Source organism: Protomyctophum parallelum (assembly GCF_964188405.1).
Source record: "Protomyctophum parallelum genome assembly, chromosome: 9".
Classification (NCBI taxonomy): domain Eukaryota; kingdom Metazoa; phylum Chordata; class Actinopteri; order Myctophiformes; family Myctophidae; genus Protomyctophum; species Protomyctophum parallelum.
In genome coordinates this window covers 15813775-15827084 of record NC_139706.1, presented here as the reverse complement: position 1 = coordinate 15827084, position 13310 = coordinate 15813775, and the positions used below count along the sequence as shown (strand labels likewise).

General features: G+C 42.9%; 1 protein-coding gene across 1 annotated transcript in view; it reads left to right on the top strand.

Annotated features, from left to right (window-relative positions):
- The window catches only part of sgsm2 (small G protein signaling modulator 2), a gene marked incomplete at its 3' end in the record, with an annotated part of 116221 nt that overhangs the window by 15959 nt on the left and 86952 nt on the right, over nt 1–13310 (top strand). The window contains exon 2 of the mRNA XM_083773537.1: nt 2448–2523. Coding sequence (XP_083629663.1) covers nt 2448–2523 — 76 coding nt within the window. The remainder of the gene's footprint in view (nt 1–2447; nt 2524–13310) is intronic.

The window sequence follows — 13310 nt, the reverse complement described above, 5'->3', positions numbered from 1 at the left end:
ATGTCTTACCGCTTCCCTGCACGTCTCCCTGCATAACGAACAGACATGTCTTACCGCTTCCCCGCACGTCTCGATAACGAACAGACAGACATGTCTTACCACTTCCCTGCATGTCTTACCGCTTCCCCGCACGTCTCCCTGCATAACGAACAGACAGACATGTCTTACCGCTTCCCCGCACGTCTCCCTGCATAACGAACAGACAGACATGTCTTACCGCTTCCCCGCACGTCTCCCTGCATAACGAACAGACATGTCTTACCGCTTCCCCGCACGTCTCCCTGCATAACGAACGCGAGGCTTCAGAATAAAGACGTTAAGCCATTCAGTACGGGAACCCCCTTTTGGTGTTTTTAAGCATTATACTTTAGCGGTTGGAAAAAAATAGCAGATCTACAAGCTCATGGCGCGGCACCGAGTGCCGCACTACGACCTTGTAGGCCTGCTATTCTTTGAAAAATCGTGAAAATGTGGTGGATATCTTTTGAATATATTCTTTCAGAGCGAACGTTTTTTTTTTACTCAAATCTTTGCTTCTGGCCGGTCCTTGACATGAAATAGTTTGAGAACCACTGACATACATAGAAACACGCGTTTTTCCAGACATTTACACATTTTGTTTCAAGTCAAAATGGGCTAAGCTTTATCACACAGTGGAGCAATTAAATCCTTTCCTGTCCATTAGAACGAAACAAAGCAGCGGGTGTCAGCCAGTACCAGATTAATTAATGCCTACAATTAACTCTGCAGGAGACAGAACTGAGATACACACCGACGGCACTGCAAACTTAACTTTGTGAGCGTTTATAATACGCCTCCCTGGAGATGGAACCTTGTCAGAAAGCCGGAACGGCCTCGTCTGTGTGCTTAATTGGAAGGCAGTGGGCATGTTTGCTGCATTTGCTTATGTTGTTTTTTTAGCTGTTATCTTTTTATATATATATATATATATATATATATATATTCCTGCCCGTGTTCAGTGCTTCATACATTTTCACTGTTGTTTTACTTTTATGGCAATTACCGTATACATCAATGAGATTTTCAAACCGAGTATCAATGATCATATAGTTCATATAGCGATGGTCACAGAGTTATGGCCATATACTGTAGCGCCCTATACTGACTACTGTGACTACTTGTGACTATACTGTCATGGCAGACAGACCCCCCCCCGAACAGTGTTTTGTGGCACGTTTGGTGTGGATTGGAGAAATGGTGTGCCTGTGTGGCCCCCCCGGAGTGGCCGTTGGAGGTGGTCCCTGGTGTGACTATCCTTATTTATGGCAGACCCCTGAACAGTCTGCGCCATGTTTTGATACAGAGATATTATATAATAAGTAGCCTTGCCGAGCCATGAGGCCCATATAGGGGCAGGAGCCTATCTCCTGTTTCTGTAGCGTGAGGCAGCTTGATGTACAAGTACACCCCCTGGACATGACGCTAGTATGTCGCAGGGAATTAACCCCAACCCAAGCCTTGATGCTGAATGTCAAGCAGGGAGGCACTTTTTACAGTCTTTGGTGTGCCCCGGCCGGGGATTGAACCCCGACCTGCCAGTCTCAGGGCGGACACTCTAACCACAAGGCCATATATATAGCTTCTCCGTCGCTATAAGTAAGGCTTGCTTCCAGCTATGGTGGGCGATTCAAATGTTTTCTCTGATATGAGGTGAGGGATGATAGGAGGAGCTCAATAAAAAGAAATCAGCGCAACCTTGCGGTTACGATATTTAAAATGTGTCGCAAATCTTTGAATATATATATATTCTTTCAGAGCGAACATTTTTAACTCAATTCTTTGCTTCTGGGGGGGGGGGGGGGGGTCACTGGAACAACATATTTTCAGATGGGTGCTCGGCAGGCCAATTACATACATTTTTTGGGGGTCCTCAACATGAAAATGCTTCAGAACGACTGACACATAGAAACACAGGTTTTTCAGAAAACTGTCAGGATTTAGAAGACAGTACAGTACATTTTAAGCACAAACTCAATACAAAGACTGTTAACTGTGAGTGGACGACCCAATTAAGCATTACACTTGTTTACAACAGGGTCCACATTGTTCAATTCATCAAAGCTGCCAGAGATGACGAATGTGAACACCCTGGCCTTTCCTTCTCCCCTTGACAAAACAATGTCAAGGGGAAAGGAACTGGTTGGAATAACGTGTTCCTTCCACGCGCTACGTCCAACCAAGGAAACTCCCCCCTGTCAGGTGTAAAGGAGCAACTTGGACACTCAGGCATGAAGGAAGCATGAGTTCAAGTCCGTTGCTCTCCCCTAGGTTGGTGGAGGGTGTGTAGAGCCCAGGATCACATTAGATGATTGACACAGGGGGTGAAAAATGGGTTACAAAATCGTGGGATAAAAAGTATATTAAAAAAAACAATGTCAATGGCCTCATGGAGTGTTCTTATGGATGGTCCTTTGTGTGTGCTGCAGGTGAAGCAGATTATGGAGGAAGCCGTGACTAAGAAGTTTGTCCACGAGGACAGCAGTCATATCACCGCCCTGTGCAGTAAGTACACCACTTCCCATGCGATAAGTCTCTCTCCATCTCTCCTCTCACAGACGCGCACACAGTCACACACACACACACACACGCGCGCACACACACACACACACACACACACACACACACACACACACACACACACACACACACACACACACACAGCAGCTCAGCAGGTGACTTCAGTGCTGAGGTATACACCACTTGACGTCACACTGCCTCTGACTGCTGCTGCTGCATCAATGGAAAGTTAATAATTGCAGTGGAGTTAATGGAAGCTAATTTTAGAGGCAATCTGTGAAAAACTCTAGTTTCTGCTATAAGGCTGTACCGTCTGCTGCTCCTTCCCCCCCTCCCCCTTCTAGTACTAGGCGGGGATGGTGTGGTGAAGGAGGGGGTGGTGTTGGGTGGGGGGGGGGGGGTGTTATGTGGGTGAGTCATTCCTTAATTCCTGTGAGATCCATATTAGTACAGCCTGTAAGCCACAGAAACTTGTCTCGGTTCAGTCCGGTGACCCCCTGTGACTATACTGTTACCAGTGGACCAGTCAGTGTTGTTTTTGGCTTTAGTTTTAGTCATAGTCTCTTGGGTAGCTTTCATTTAGTCACATTTTAGTCACCACAATTTTAGTCACCACAAACTGGTCAGGCTCCTACTTGGCCTCACCCCCCGAACCCACCTCACCCCTGCCCACTTTGACAGGCTGGGATGGCTTAGGGTCGTCGACAGAGTACAGCATCTTGCAATGGGTCTGGTCCACAAGATTCGATACACCACCAAGATACCCATGTACCTGTCTAAATACTTCCTTAATGTAAACGAAGTCCACACCCACAACACCAGAGGGAGTGCAACAAACCATGTGCAACCCAGATTCGGCACAAACAAGGGACTAAATTATTTTCGCTCCTATGCCACCAAAATGTGGAACGCCCTACCAACAGTCATTAAGACATGTGAATCCCTTGACTCCTTCAAAACCGCTCTCAAAGGGCACCTACGGATGGCTGCAATTCGAAACTGGCCTCTGTAAAATCTGAATCCCCCCCACCCCCCCCCCCATTTTCCCTCACTGTATATTGTATCTTTTCCCTTTTTTGCTTCCCATATGATGAATTCCTGTTCTGTTTTTTAGCTACATAGAAATGTCTATTTGTATGTCTCTAAATGTTTGTATGTCTTTAAATGTTTTGATGAATTGAACAATGTGGACCCTGTTGTAAACAAGTGTAATGCTTAATTGGGTCGTCCACTCACAGTTGACAGTCTTTGTATTGAGTTTGTGCTTAAAATGTACTGTAAATTCTACAAACTGTTAATAAATATTTCAATCAATCAATCAAACCTGGAATGTTTTAGTGTTTAGTCTAGTTTTAGTCGACTAAATGTCATGAGATTTTAGTAGACTAAATCTACAGTTGATTTAGTCGACTAAAATGTATTTTGGCGGGCCTTGATGCCACCGTAATAACTGTTTTTACACGTGCTGAAAATCTACAAGCAGATCTACAAGCTCACAACGCATCGCGCTGCGACATGTTGTGAGCTTGTAGATCTGCTATTTTCAGCATGCAACCAATTGTAAAATGACTTATACTGGATCTCTTGTCCACTAGTCCCTTCCTAACATTTTAGTCTAGTTTTTATTTGTTGACGAAATTGTCAGTATATTTAGTCTTAGTTTTAGTCATCGTAGCTTAGTTTTCATTTAGTTTACATTTAGTTTTCGTCAGTGGAAAAAGGTAGTTGACGAACATTTTTCCATCTTAGTTTTAGTCGACGAAAACAACAGCAACACTGCCGGCAAGATAGGTCTTTTACCTAATGGTGGGCCAGGAACAGTAAACCAGATTAAACCAGAACAGATTAAACCGTCAGTCTGTTTTAATTATAGATGTTCAATACTTGATTGAGTGTTATTGGAGAAACCACTTCTTCCACACCTTGGTCTTCCTCATGGCAGAGTCGCCATCCTCACCACTCTCTCTTAATAATGGTAATCATAGACGCCACAGAGGGATTGTATTTTACCTCCACACAGAGCCATTGTACATTTCTATTTGCATATAGTTTAAATCAATTTTCCCCATTGGGCTGGCATTTGGGAATACGTGTGTGCTCGTACAGTATACAGAGAAAGATTACAAGCGGGGGGGGGGGGGAGCCGCGGAGAAAAGGTTTGAGGCAGGATCATTTTTCATTTTTCCCTACGAAATGGCGTTATAGAAATAAATTGGTCAATGAGGGGTTCCAAGATGGCCGCCGCACCAGGAGGGGGTGAGGCGGAGGTGAGCCGGTGGGGGTTGACATATTATGCCCTTACTGGGCTGCATTCACACATTCAAGACACCCGTCTTGTGTCTGTGTTTAATGGCTGCTCCTATGCATTTCCAATGGAAGCCCATATGGTTTGACGAAACATTTTGTTTGATGGGGGGGGGGGGGGCAGAACACATCCATCAAAGCTGTGTTCAGTCTGCTAGCGAGCTTAACTATAGCCACCCTTGCTCTAGGAAGCGCCAATGTTTCCATCTCGACCACCAGGATAATCAGCAAAGACCTCCGACCAACCATTGTGCGTTTTATCTACGGAGAGCTCCGTATAGATTTCGAGTTATTCAGCTTTTTAAGTCAGCCTGTATAATTAATGGGATGCGGACGGGAGCGCGGTTTGCTCAAACCCGGTCTAGGATCGCTAAAGAAGGAAAAAGTAATAACGGAAAAAAAAAATAGAAACCAGCGATCGGGTTTGATATCAATAATAAAGCTCATCAGACGGAGTATTACGCCAGAAGCAGTTGCAGTAAGTCTTAAGGACAGGCCACAGCATGCTGCGCACCACGTTGTCCCTGCCAGTGCCAGCCCGGCATGCAGAGCCAGACGTCGTCTACGCTATGACATCACCGCCGTGGCGGTCATGCTAATCAGTCTTCTGCTGCAGTGGGGGGGGGGGGGGGGGGGGGGGGCTCCTGGTGGAAGAGGAGAGGTCAGGTACTAACCCATTTAGTCCGTCCTGAGGACCATTCTATACAAATGCCTTCTATATAAACCCTGACAGTTTCTCTGTTTCTATGTGTCAAGTCGTTCTCAAAGATTTTCCACGTCAAAAACACCCCCAAAACTATATGTATTTGGCCCGCCGACCCCCCTCCCCCCATTTGAAAATACGTTGTTCCAGGTGTAACCCACCAGAAGCAAAGATTTGACTTAAAAACGTTCACCGTGAAAGAATATATATATTTGCACTACGTTTTCACGATTTTTCAAACATAAATAGCAGACCTACAAGCTCGTAGCGAGCTTGTAGATCTGCTATTTTTCAATAGCTATAAAGTATATAGGCCTAACATATAATGCTTGAAAACACCAGAAGGAGGTTTCCCGTCCAGAGAGGGCTAATGAGCAGTGCTGATGTCATGGCATGGGGTGAGTCAGTGAAGCCCCCCTTCCCCATTGGCATTGCTGCCTGCCTGTTATAATTGTGCTATATTCACTAATGAATGACGGATTAATGCCATTGTTATCATTACAGAGCACTGAGAGCGGAAGGGAAGGAGGGGTGTCTTCTTTTTCTTGCTTGTATTTCTCGCATCGGAGATGGAAATATTCATACTCTGTTTCTGAGGGATTTGATCCGAAGGGTGTAACGTTGTGTAACGTGGTTGATGACTACAATCAACTGCCCAACTGCACAGTTGGGCAGTTTTTCCTGGACCTTTTATTGAGACGCATAGTGTGTAAGAGAGTACTCAATTGTTTTACTTAAGTGAAAGCACCAATGCTGCAATTTTAGAACTACTTCGTAAAGTACGGAATTGAAAATGTACTTGTACTGTACTTGTACTAAAAGTAAAAGTAGTCATTGTGCAGAATGTGCCATTTTCTAATCAAAAATCTATAAAGTAACTAAAGTTGTCAAATAATTGTAGTGGAGTAAAAGTACAAATGTTGGCTCTGAGACGTAGTGGAGTAGAAGTAAAAGTACTGGAAATTGAAAATACTCAAGTAAAGTACAAATACCTCAAAATGGTATACTTAAGCACAGTACTTAGTTACTTTCCACCACTGGAGAGAAGCAGACATGCAGCAAAGGTTGGCCTCATTGGCCGGTTAATGGGAGCCTATGTGTGGTTACGTACGTGCTTCGACCACACTGACATTGATGTTCGCCAAGTGGGGCCTTTTTGCAGGATGGTTTGACAAACAGTGCAATCTTAAAGTATACACCCATTCACAGGCTGTAATAATGCATTTGCGACAGCCGAAGGCAGACGCACGCACACACGCACGCACAGTTGCACGCACGCACGCACGCACGCACGCAACCCCTAAACTTACTTAACCCCACCGCTTAAGCCCAATACCTGAGTCTTTCTTTAGCCTATAAGCGTAACATATTTTTCAACCACTAAAACCTGCAGGAACCGGGAAGAAGGACCTGGATAATGGTCGCATAGCTCACAACATTGATTTATCAAACTGTACTTGTTACTACATACATAGTACTACAAATGTGTTCTATATGGTTCTCAAAAGTACAGACAGACAGACAGACAGACAGACAGACAGACAGACAGATCAGACACTAAGTGAAACTTCTTATTTACACTGGCTGATGGTAAACTCTGCATCTTTCTCTCAATGCCCTTTAAGTGTGTACTTGAGGGTGTTGATGCGTCTATTCAACTGCGCGGGCGAGTGTGCTTGCGTGCGTGTGTGTGTGTGTGTGTGTGGCGTGACGTGCGTGGCGCGAGTGTGTGTGAAAGCACTGCTGTCGTGGCAGCGGTGATGTGAGCCAAGCTAAGTGCATTATGCCCAGAACAGGACGTCCACTCTCTCTGGTCACGACTTCTTACACTGTAGGGTGCACTGTGTGTCTGACAGAGCTCCTGAACTAGTCCTGCATCAACTCAACTCACTAATAGAGCTGCCTCATTATTCCCAGATGCTGTGTTGTCGTTGTTGTTGTTCTTTTGGGCAGCAAATTTAGATTTTTAGTTTGAGTCAGTCTTTTAGTTTTCATTTAGTTTTGGTCACATTGTAGTCACCCGGAATGTTTTAGTGTTAGTCTAGTTTTAGTCGGCTAAAATGTATTTTGGCGGGGCCTTGATGCCGTCGTAATGACAGTTTTTTACAGCCGATCTACAAGCTCTTGGATCGGCTATTTTCAGCATGCAAACCAAGTGTAAACTACACTACTGGATCTCTCGTCCACTGGTCCCTTCCTAACATTTTAGTCTAGTTTTTATTTGTTGACGAAATTGTCAGTATATTTAGTCATAGTTTTTAGTCATCATGGCTTAGGGTTTATTTATTTAAGGGTTTTCATGTCGTTTTTGTCATTGAAAAAAAACATAGTCGATGAGCATTTTTTCGTCATGGCATTAGTCGACGAAAACAACACTGCCCAGATGCTGTCATATATCTCTGATATGGTGTGCCTCCCTAAACAAATACGGATTTACAAGCACCAAAATGGGTTGGAAAGTTTAGTTTGTTAAAAATGTCACCAAAACGACCTGGTATTACACTATTGTCTTAGTGTTTAGATTTCAAATGGATGCAATAAAAAGATATATATGTTTGTTTTTTTGTGGCTTTCGCCTTTATTTCTTTATTTTTTTAGACAGACAGTATAAGCTGACAGGAAAATGGGGAGAGAGAGATGGGGGGGTTAGGGGGGGGGGGGGTGACATGCAATTCACAATGTGTTGGCGGCGTCTGAGTATTCTGACGGCTAACATTGTATTTCTCAGCAATATAGTTTAATAATTCTGGTTGTGGTGTGTGTTCAACAGGGAGGGGCTGAATAACACATTTTTAACTTGCAGACATTGAAAACAGACTTAGGTGAAATCTTTCATTACTTGGGTATATATGACATTGTTTGTAAATGTAGTCTTTTAAGTAACTCGTCATGACTCGGCGTATTTCTTTACTACACACAGTGGAGGAAACGTTACTCCGTTTCTACACTGACCACGCATGTGAAGGGACTGTTTCACCTCAGACTATACTACACTTCCTATCAAAGTTCAGTCCAAACCTAGTGTTGTTTTTGGCAGCAAAGTTCTATTTCAGTTTTAGTCCTAGTCTCTTGCATAGTTTACTTTTAGTCACATTTTAGCCACCCGGAATGTTTTAGCGTTGGTCTAGTTTTAGTCGACTAAATCTACAGGTGATTTAGCTGACTAAAATGTATTTTGTCGGGGCCTTGATGCTGTCGTAATGGCTGATTTTACACTTGCTGAAAATTGCTGATCTACAATCTCAAGCTTGTAGATCTGCTATTTTCAGCATGCAGTGAGCTTGTAGATCTGCTATTTTCAGCATGCAACCAAGTGTAAAATGACTTATACTGGATCTCTAGTCCCTTCCTAACATTTTGGTCTAGTTCTTTATTTGTTTTTCGTCAGTGAAAAAAGGTAGTCGACGAACATTTTTCCTCATGGTATTAGTCGACGAAAACAACACTGGTCCAAACTGAATGAGGCAGATGTGGAAGGAAAAGCCCCTTGTTGCGTTCCCTCTTGGCATTTCCCCTCTCTCTCTCTCTCTCTCTCTCTCTCCCTGTCATCATCTGTTTCCTTCTCCTCTATCCCTGTCCATACTGTACATTTACAGTTTCTGTTCAGTGGCAGGTCATCACATGACCCAGAGCTTCCTAATGAGCCAATTAGCACATGCTGATGATGCTGGGGGACTACCCCCCCCCAGGCCCCCATCAGATCCATAGCTAGTACTAGGGCATTAAGCAACTATAGTTGACTGGTTTACTAGTCGACTGGTTTACTAGTCGACTAGTAAATCCAATAGTCCAGAAGGTTCTCAACGTTTTTTGGCAGTGTCTCGGGACCCCCGCCCCGCCCCCTCCCGACCCCCAATATAAATGTACTGCTACAATAACCTTAATAATAGAGACAATACACCATGAATGAATACTGAAACCAGATGTAATCATTAGGGAAGGTGTATGCATGTACTATGTGTGTTATATGTAAACTCTTCATTTCCATTTTCCAGCCATTCAGTTGCAAAAATAATTTGGCGACCCCCAGAGGGGCCGCAACCCACGGGTTGAGAACCTGTGGTTCAAATCTGTCTGGGAGGTCCTCTGGAACTACATATTTTCACATGGCGGTCGGCGGCCAAATACATTTTGGGGCGTCTTTGACATGAAATATGGAGAACCACTGATACAGAAACATGAGGTTTTTCAGAAAACTGTCATGATTTAGAAGACATTTTAAAAATTTCGGCAGACCTAAACGGGTCATATACCGAGAAATATACCCCGAAAGGGTTGATTAGAAAGGGTCTAATCACCCTGATGGGGTTTGTTTCTCAATAATGACCTGCTTCCCCTATTGATTATCCTGCTTATTACACATCCAGTGCAATGCAGTCGCCTCGGAAAACAAAAAGTGAACCCATTTAGACTCGAGAAAAGATTCAACAAATGCCTTCTAAATCCTGACAGTTTTCTGAAAAACCCATGTTTCCGTGTCAGTGATTCTCAAACATTTTCATGTCAAGGACCCGCAAGATTATTATATGTAATTGGCCGCCGACCCCCATTTGAAACATAAACATGTAGTTCCAGTGACCTCCCAGAAGCAAAGATTTGAGTTAAAAATGTTCGCTCTGAAAGAATATATATTCAAAGATTTGCGCCACATTTTCATGATTTTTCTAAAATAGCAGACCTACAAGCTCGTAGCGCGGCACTCGGTGCCACGCTATGAGCTTGTAGATCTGCTATTTTTCAATAGTTAATTAAAGTATAACACAAAACACCAAAAGGGGTTCACGCCCAAAATGGTCCTGCAGACTATAAACGGCAGGGACTTTTAGTCTTGATAAAATATAGAATCAATATTCGGTTAACTGCTTCATCAAGCAACGCAGATTGATAATGAGCCCCAGGTGTTCTGAGCCTTTTATTAGACAGCTGTTTATAAGTTCAGCTGTCATCAATTCATTCATTATAACAGACCGCTGAAATTCGGTGATGCGCCCAATCGGAATCAAGCATTCAACCGTGTAATCAACATATAAAGACAAGATGCACACCTGTTACTGTATCCCTTTTAACTGCTATCCACACTAGAGGCCCATTAATAAGGAAGGAACACTGAGGACTCCCTGCCTTTTAGGCCACTATAGTGTGGAAAGGATTTTCTCAGAGGAGACTTATACACCAGAGCCTCAGCTGAGGAGTGAAAATTGATTTTCCCGGAAAGCCCTTAATATACACACACGCGCGCTTGTGCGTACATGCGTGCGTGCGTGATACTGTACACTGTAAGGAAGAGAAACAGAAAACCTGCACGCTAAATTAGAAGAGTATTCTTGCACGGCTCATACTGTACAAATGAATGAAAGCAGTGCAGCTGCTTTCATTTATGTTGGCTATTTGGCTTTGATCAGTACAGAGATTAAAATAGGGTGCATTTTGCATCCCAAAACGCAGTTTATAGTGAAGTAAATTTCATACTTCAAGTACACTAACTAAACTGGACTAAAATAGTGACAAAAAGGCTGAATGAGTTTCTCCATACTAACTAGCAAACTCCAGGAAAAAGTACCAGGCAATGACATCAGACGATGAAGAAACACGCAGGCAGAGAGGTGAAACTGAAGATCCATGGATTGTATTTATTGCAGAGTCAGACCAAGAACATAGCAAAGCTTCCCGCGGCACATGAGTTGAGCCGCGGAGCACAGAGCACAGCCTGACCGTGATGGTCAGCCTGCCACACAAGCCTCCCTAACATTGCAAAAACAGACATTATATCCAGTCTAACATCAAACATTGGTGTCTCTGGGAGGGGTTTGAAACTTTTACATACAAATGGCATTGAGATGCATACAGAGCGACGTCTGAGATTTAATCAATTTACTTCTTGGTTGAAACAATAGCATGCTAATTCCTATCACACCCAGCCGAGCCAGGCTACTTCATGATGGCTTCAACTAGACTTACAGACTTCCACTCCAACATCGACTTTAGCACAGAGTGTAGTTGATATAGAATGATTATAGTATGATTATTATTGTCCAGATACGACAATAGTAAATAATAAAACAACGACCTCTGTATCCACGGGATGCACTACTGTACTCAGCATGTACTGTAAAGATATTGCGATATTTTTGCTCATTTTAGTTATTATAATAATCATTTCTTCTTCTGTTTTCTACATGAATATAACCACATTATAACCATATAAAATGAAATGGGAGTTAAATGCTGCAATCTGTAAAAAAATGGCTAAATATAACGTTGTTGAAGTAAAATCATAAAATGTCCCTGGGACTCATCTTGTGCAGTTTTCCTATGGAAATTATAGATGTTGGCTATGTGTGGACCAGTGATGCACTCTAGGGGTGAGAAAGGGCATCACAACAACGTCATTTTGGTACTTTGGTGCGCATGCACAAAGACCCGTGGTTCTATTTTATTCGATTTGTGTCGCTGTGAGCCTCGACGGTCTGTCGGTATGTATATAAATGTGCCTGTAAATGTTGTTATTGTGATATTATGATCCTTATTTGTACTCATTATATAGTGTGTTTATTTGCTTGTATGTTCTGCGGTTGAAGTTGTGTTTTGTGTATTTCTTTCTATTGCAGTAAAATTACCTACTACTACTGGCTACTACACTGCTATTACCAAACCAATGCTAGTAGAGGATCACGCATCGTGCGGACTGGCCTAGTCTATATATCAAAGTTTAGATTAGTGTATGTGTGTTCGTGTATGAGTGTGTAATGTGTGTTATTATTATTTTCTATATAAAAAGAACAAAATCCATCTTCAGTGTGGTTTGAGTGTTATTGAAAAGTGGAGTAATTGCACAGTAAGGTCGGGTTCCAGCGAGCCTTTTCAGAGGGAAATCACTTGTCAAATCTCTAGATAAAGTGATATCTGAACACATCTAAAAGACCATCCCTGCATCCCGGGACTCATTACATTACACACCTAAACCTAACCCTAACCTTTCGGTGTTTTAAACATTATGTTATACTTTAGCTATTGAAAAATAGCAGATCTACAAGCTCATAGCGCGCCACCGAGTGGCGGGCTACGAGCTTGTAGGTCTGCAATTTTTGAAAAATGGTTAAAATGTGGCGCAAATCATTGAATATATATTTCAGAGCGAACATTTTTAACAAAGATATTTGCTTCTGGGGGGGGGTCCCTGGAACTACATATTTTGAGATGGGGGTCCGTGGCCCAATAGAGATAATTCTGGGGGTCCTTGACATGAAAAAGGTTGAGCACCACTCATGAAACATAGGTTTTTCATGTCTAACCAATGACTAGTCCAAACTAAGTATGCACCCCTGAAAAAAAACCTATTTACATCACTGCTGTATTCCTCTAAAAAGGTGATTCAGTGTAATACCCAGTTATACAATGATATATACAGTAATACCCAGTTATATCCACATAGTAAAGTCTATACCTTCATCTCCCGGACCTACAGAACAAGTGTCAAGATGGATTTATGTGTCCCTTACTCATACTGTACTGTACTGTACATGTACAGTAAAAGCAGCACAGTGTTTTCTTGTTATTCTCTAGTCGCCATGTCCTCGACATGCCACAAGGATGACACATACTCTTCCTGAGCCTAGAACCTTGGCCTGTCAGACCCCTCCAGGTGCTTTCCATTTAGCATAATCACAGTCTATATAGCTTGTACAGTATATACTAACTTGGTGTTTGTCGTCCTTTATTTGCCCAACTATAGCACCTGCTGTCATAATATCCTGCAAGGGACAGT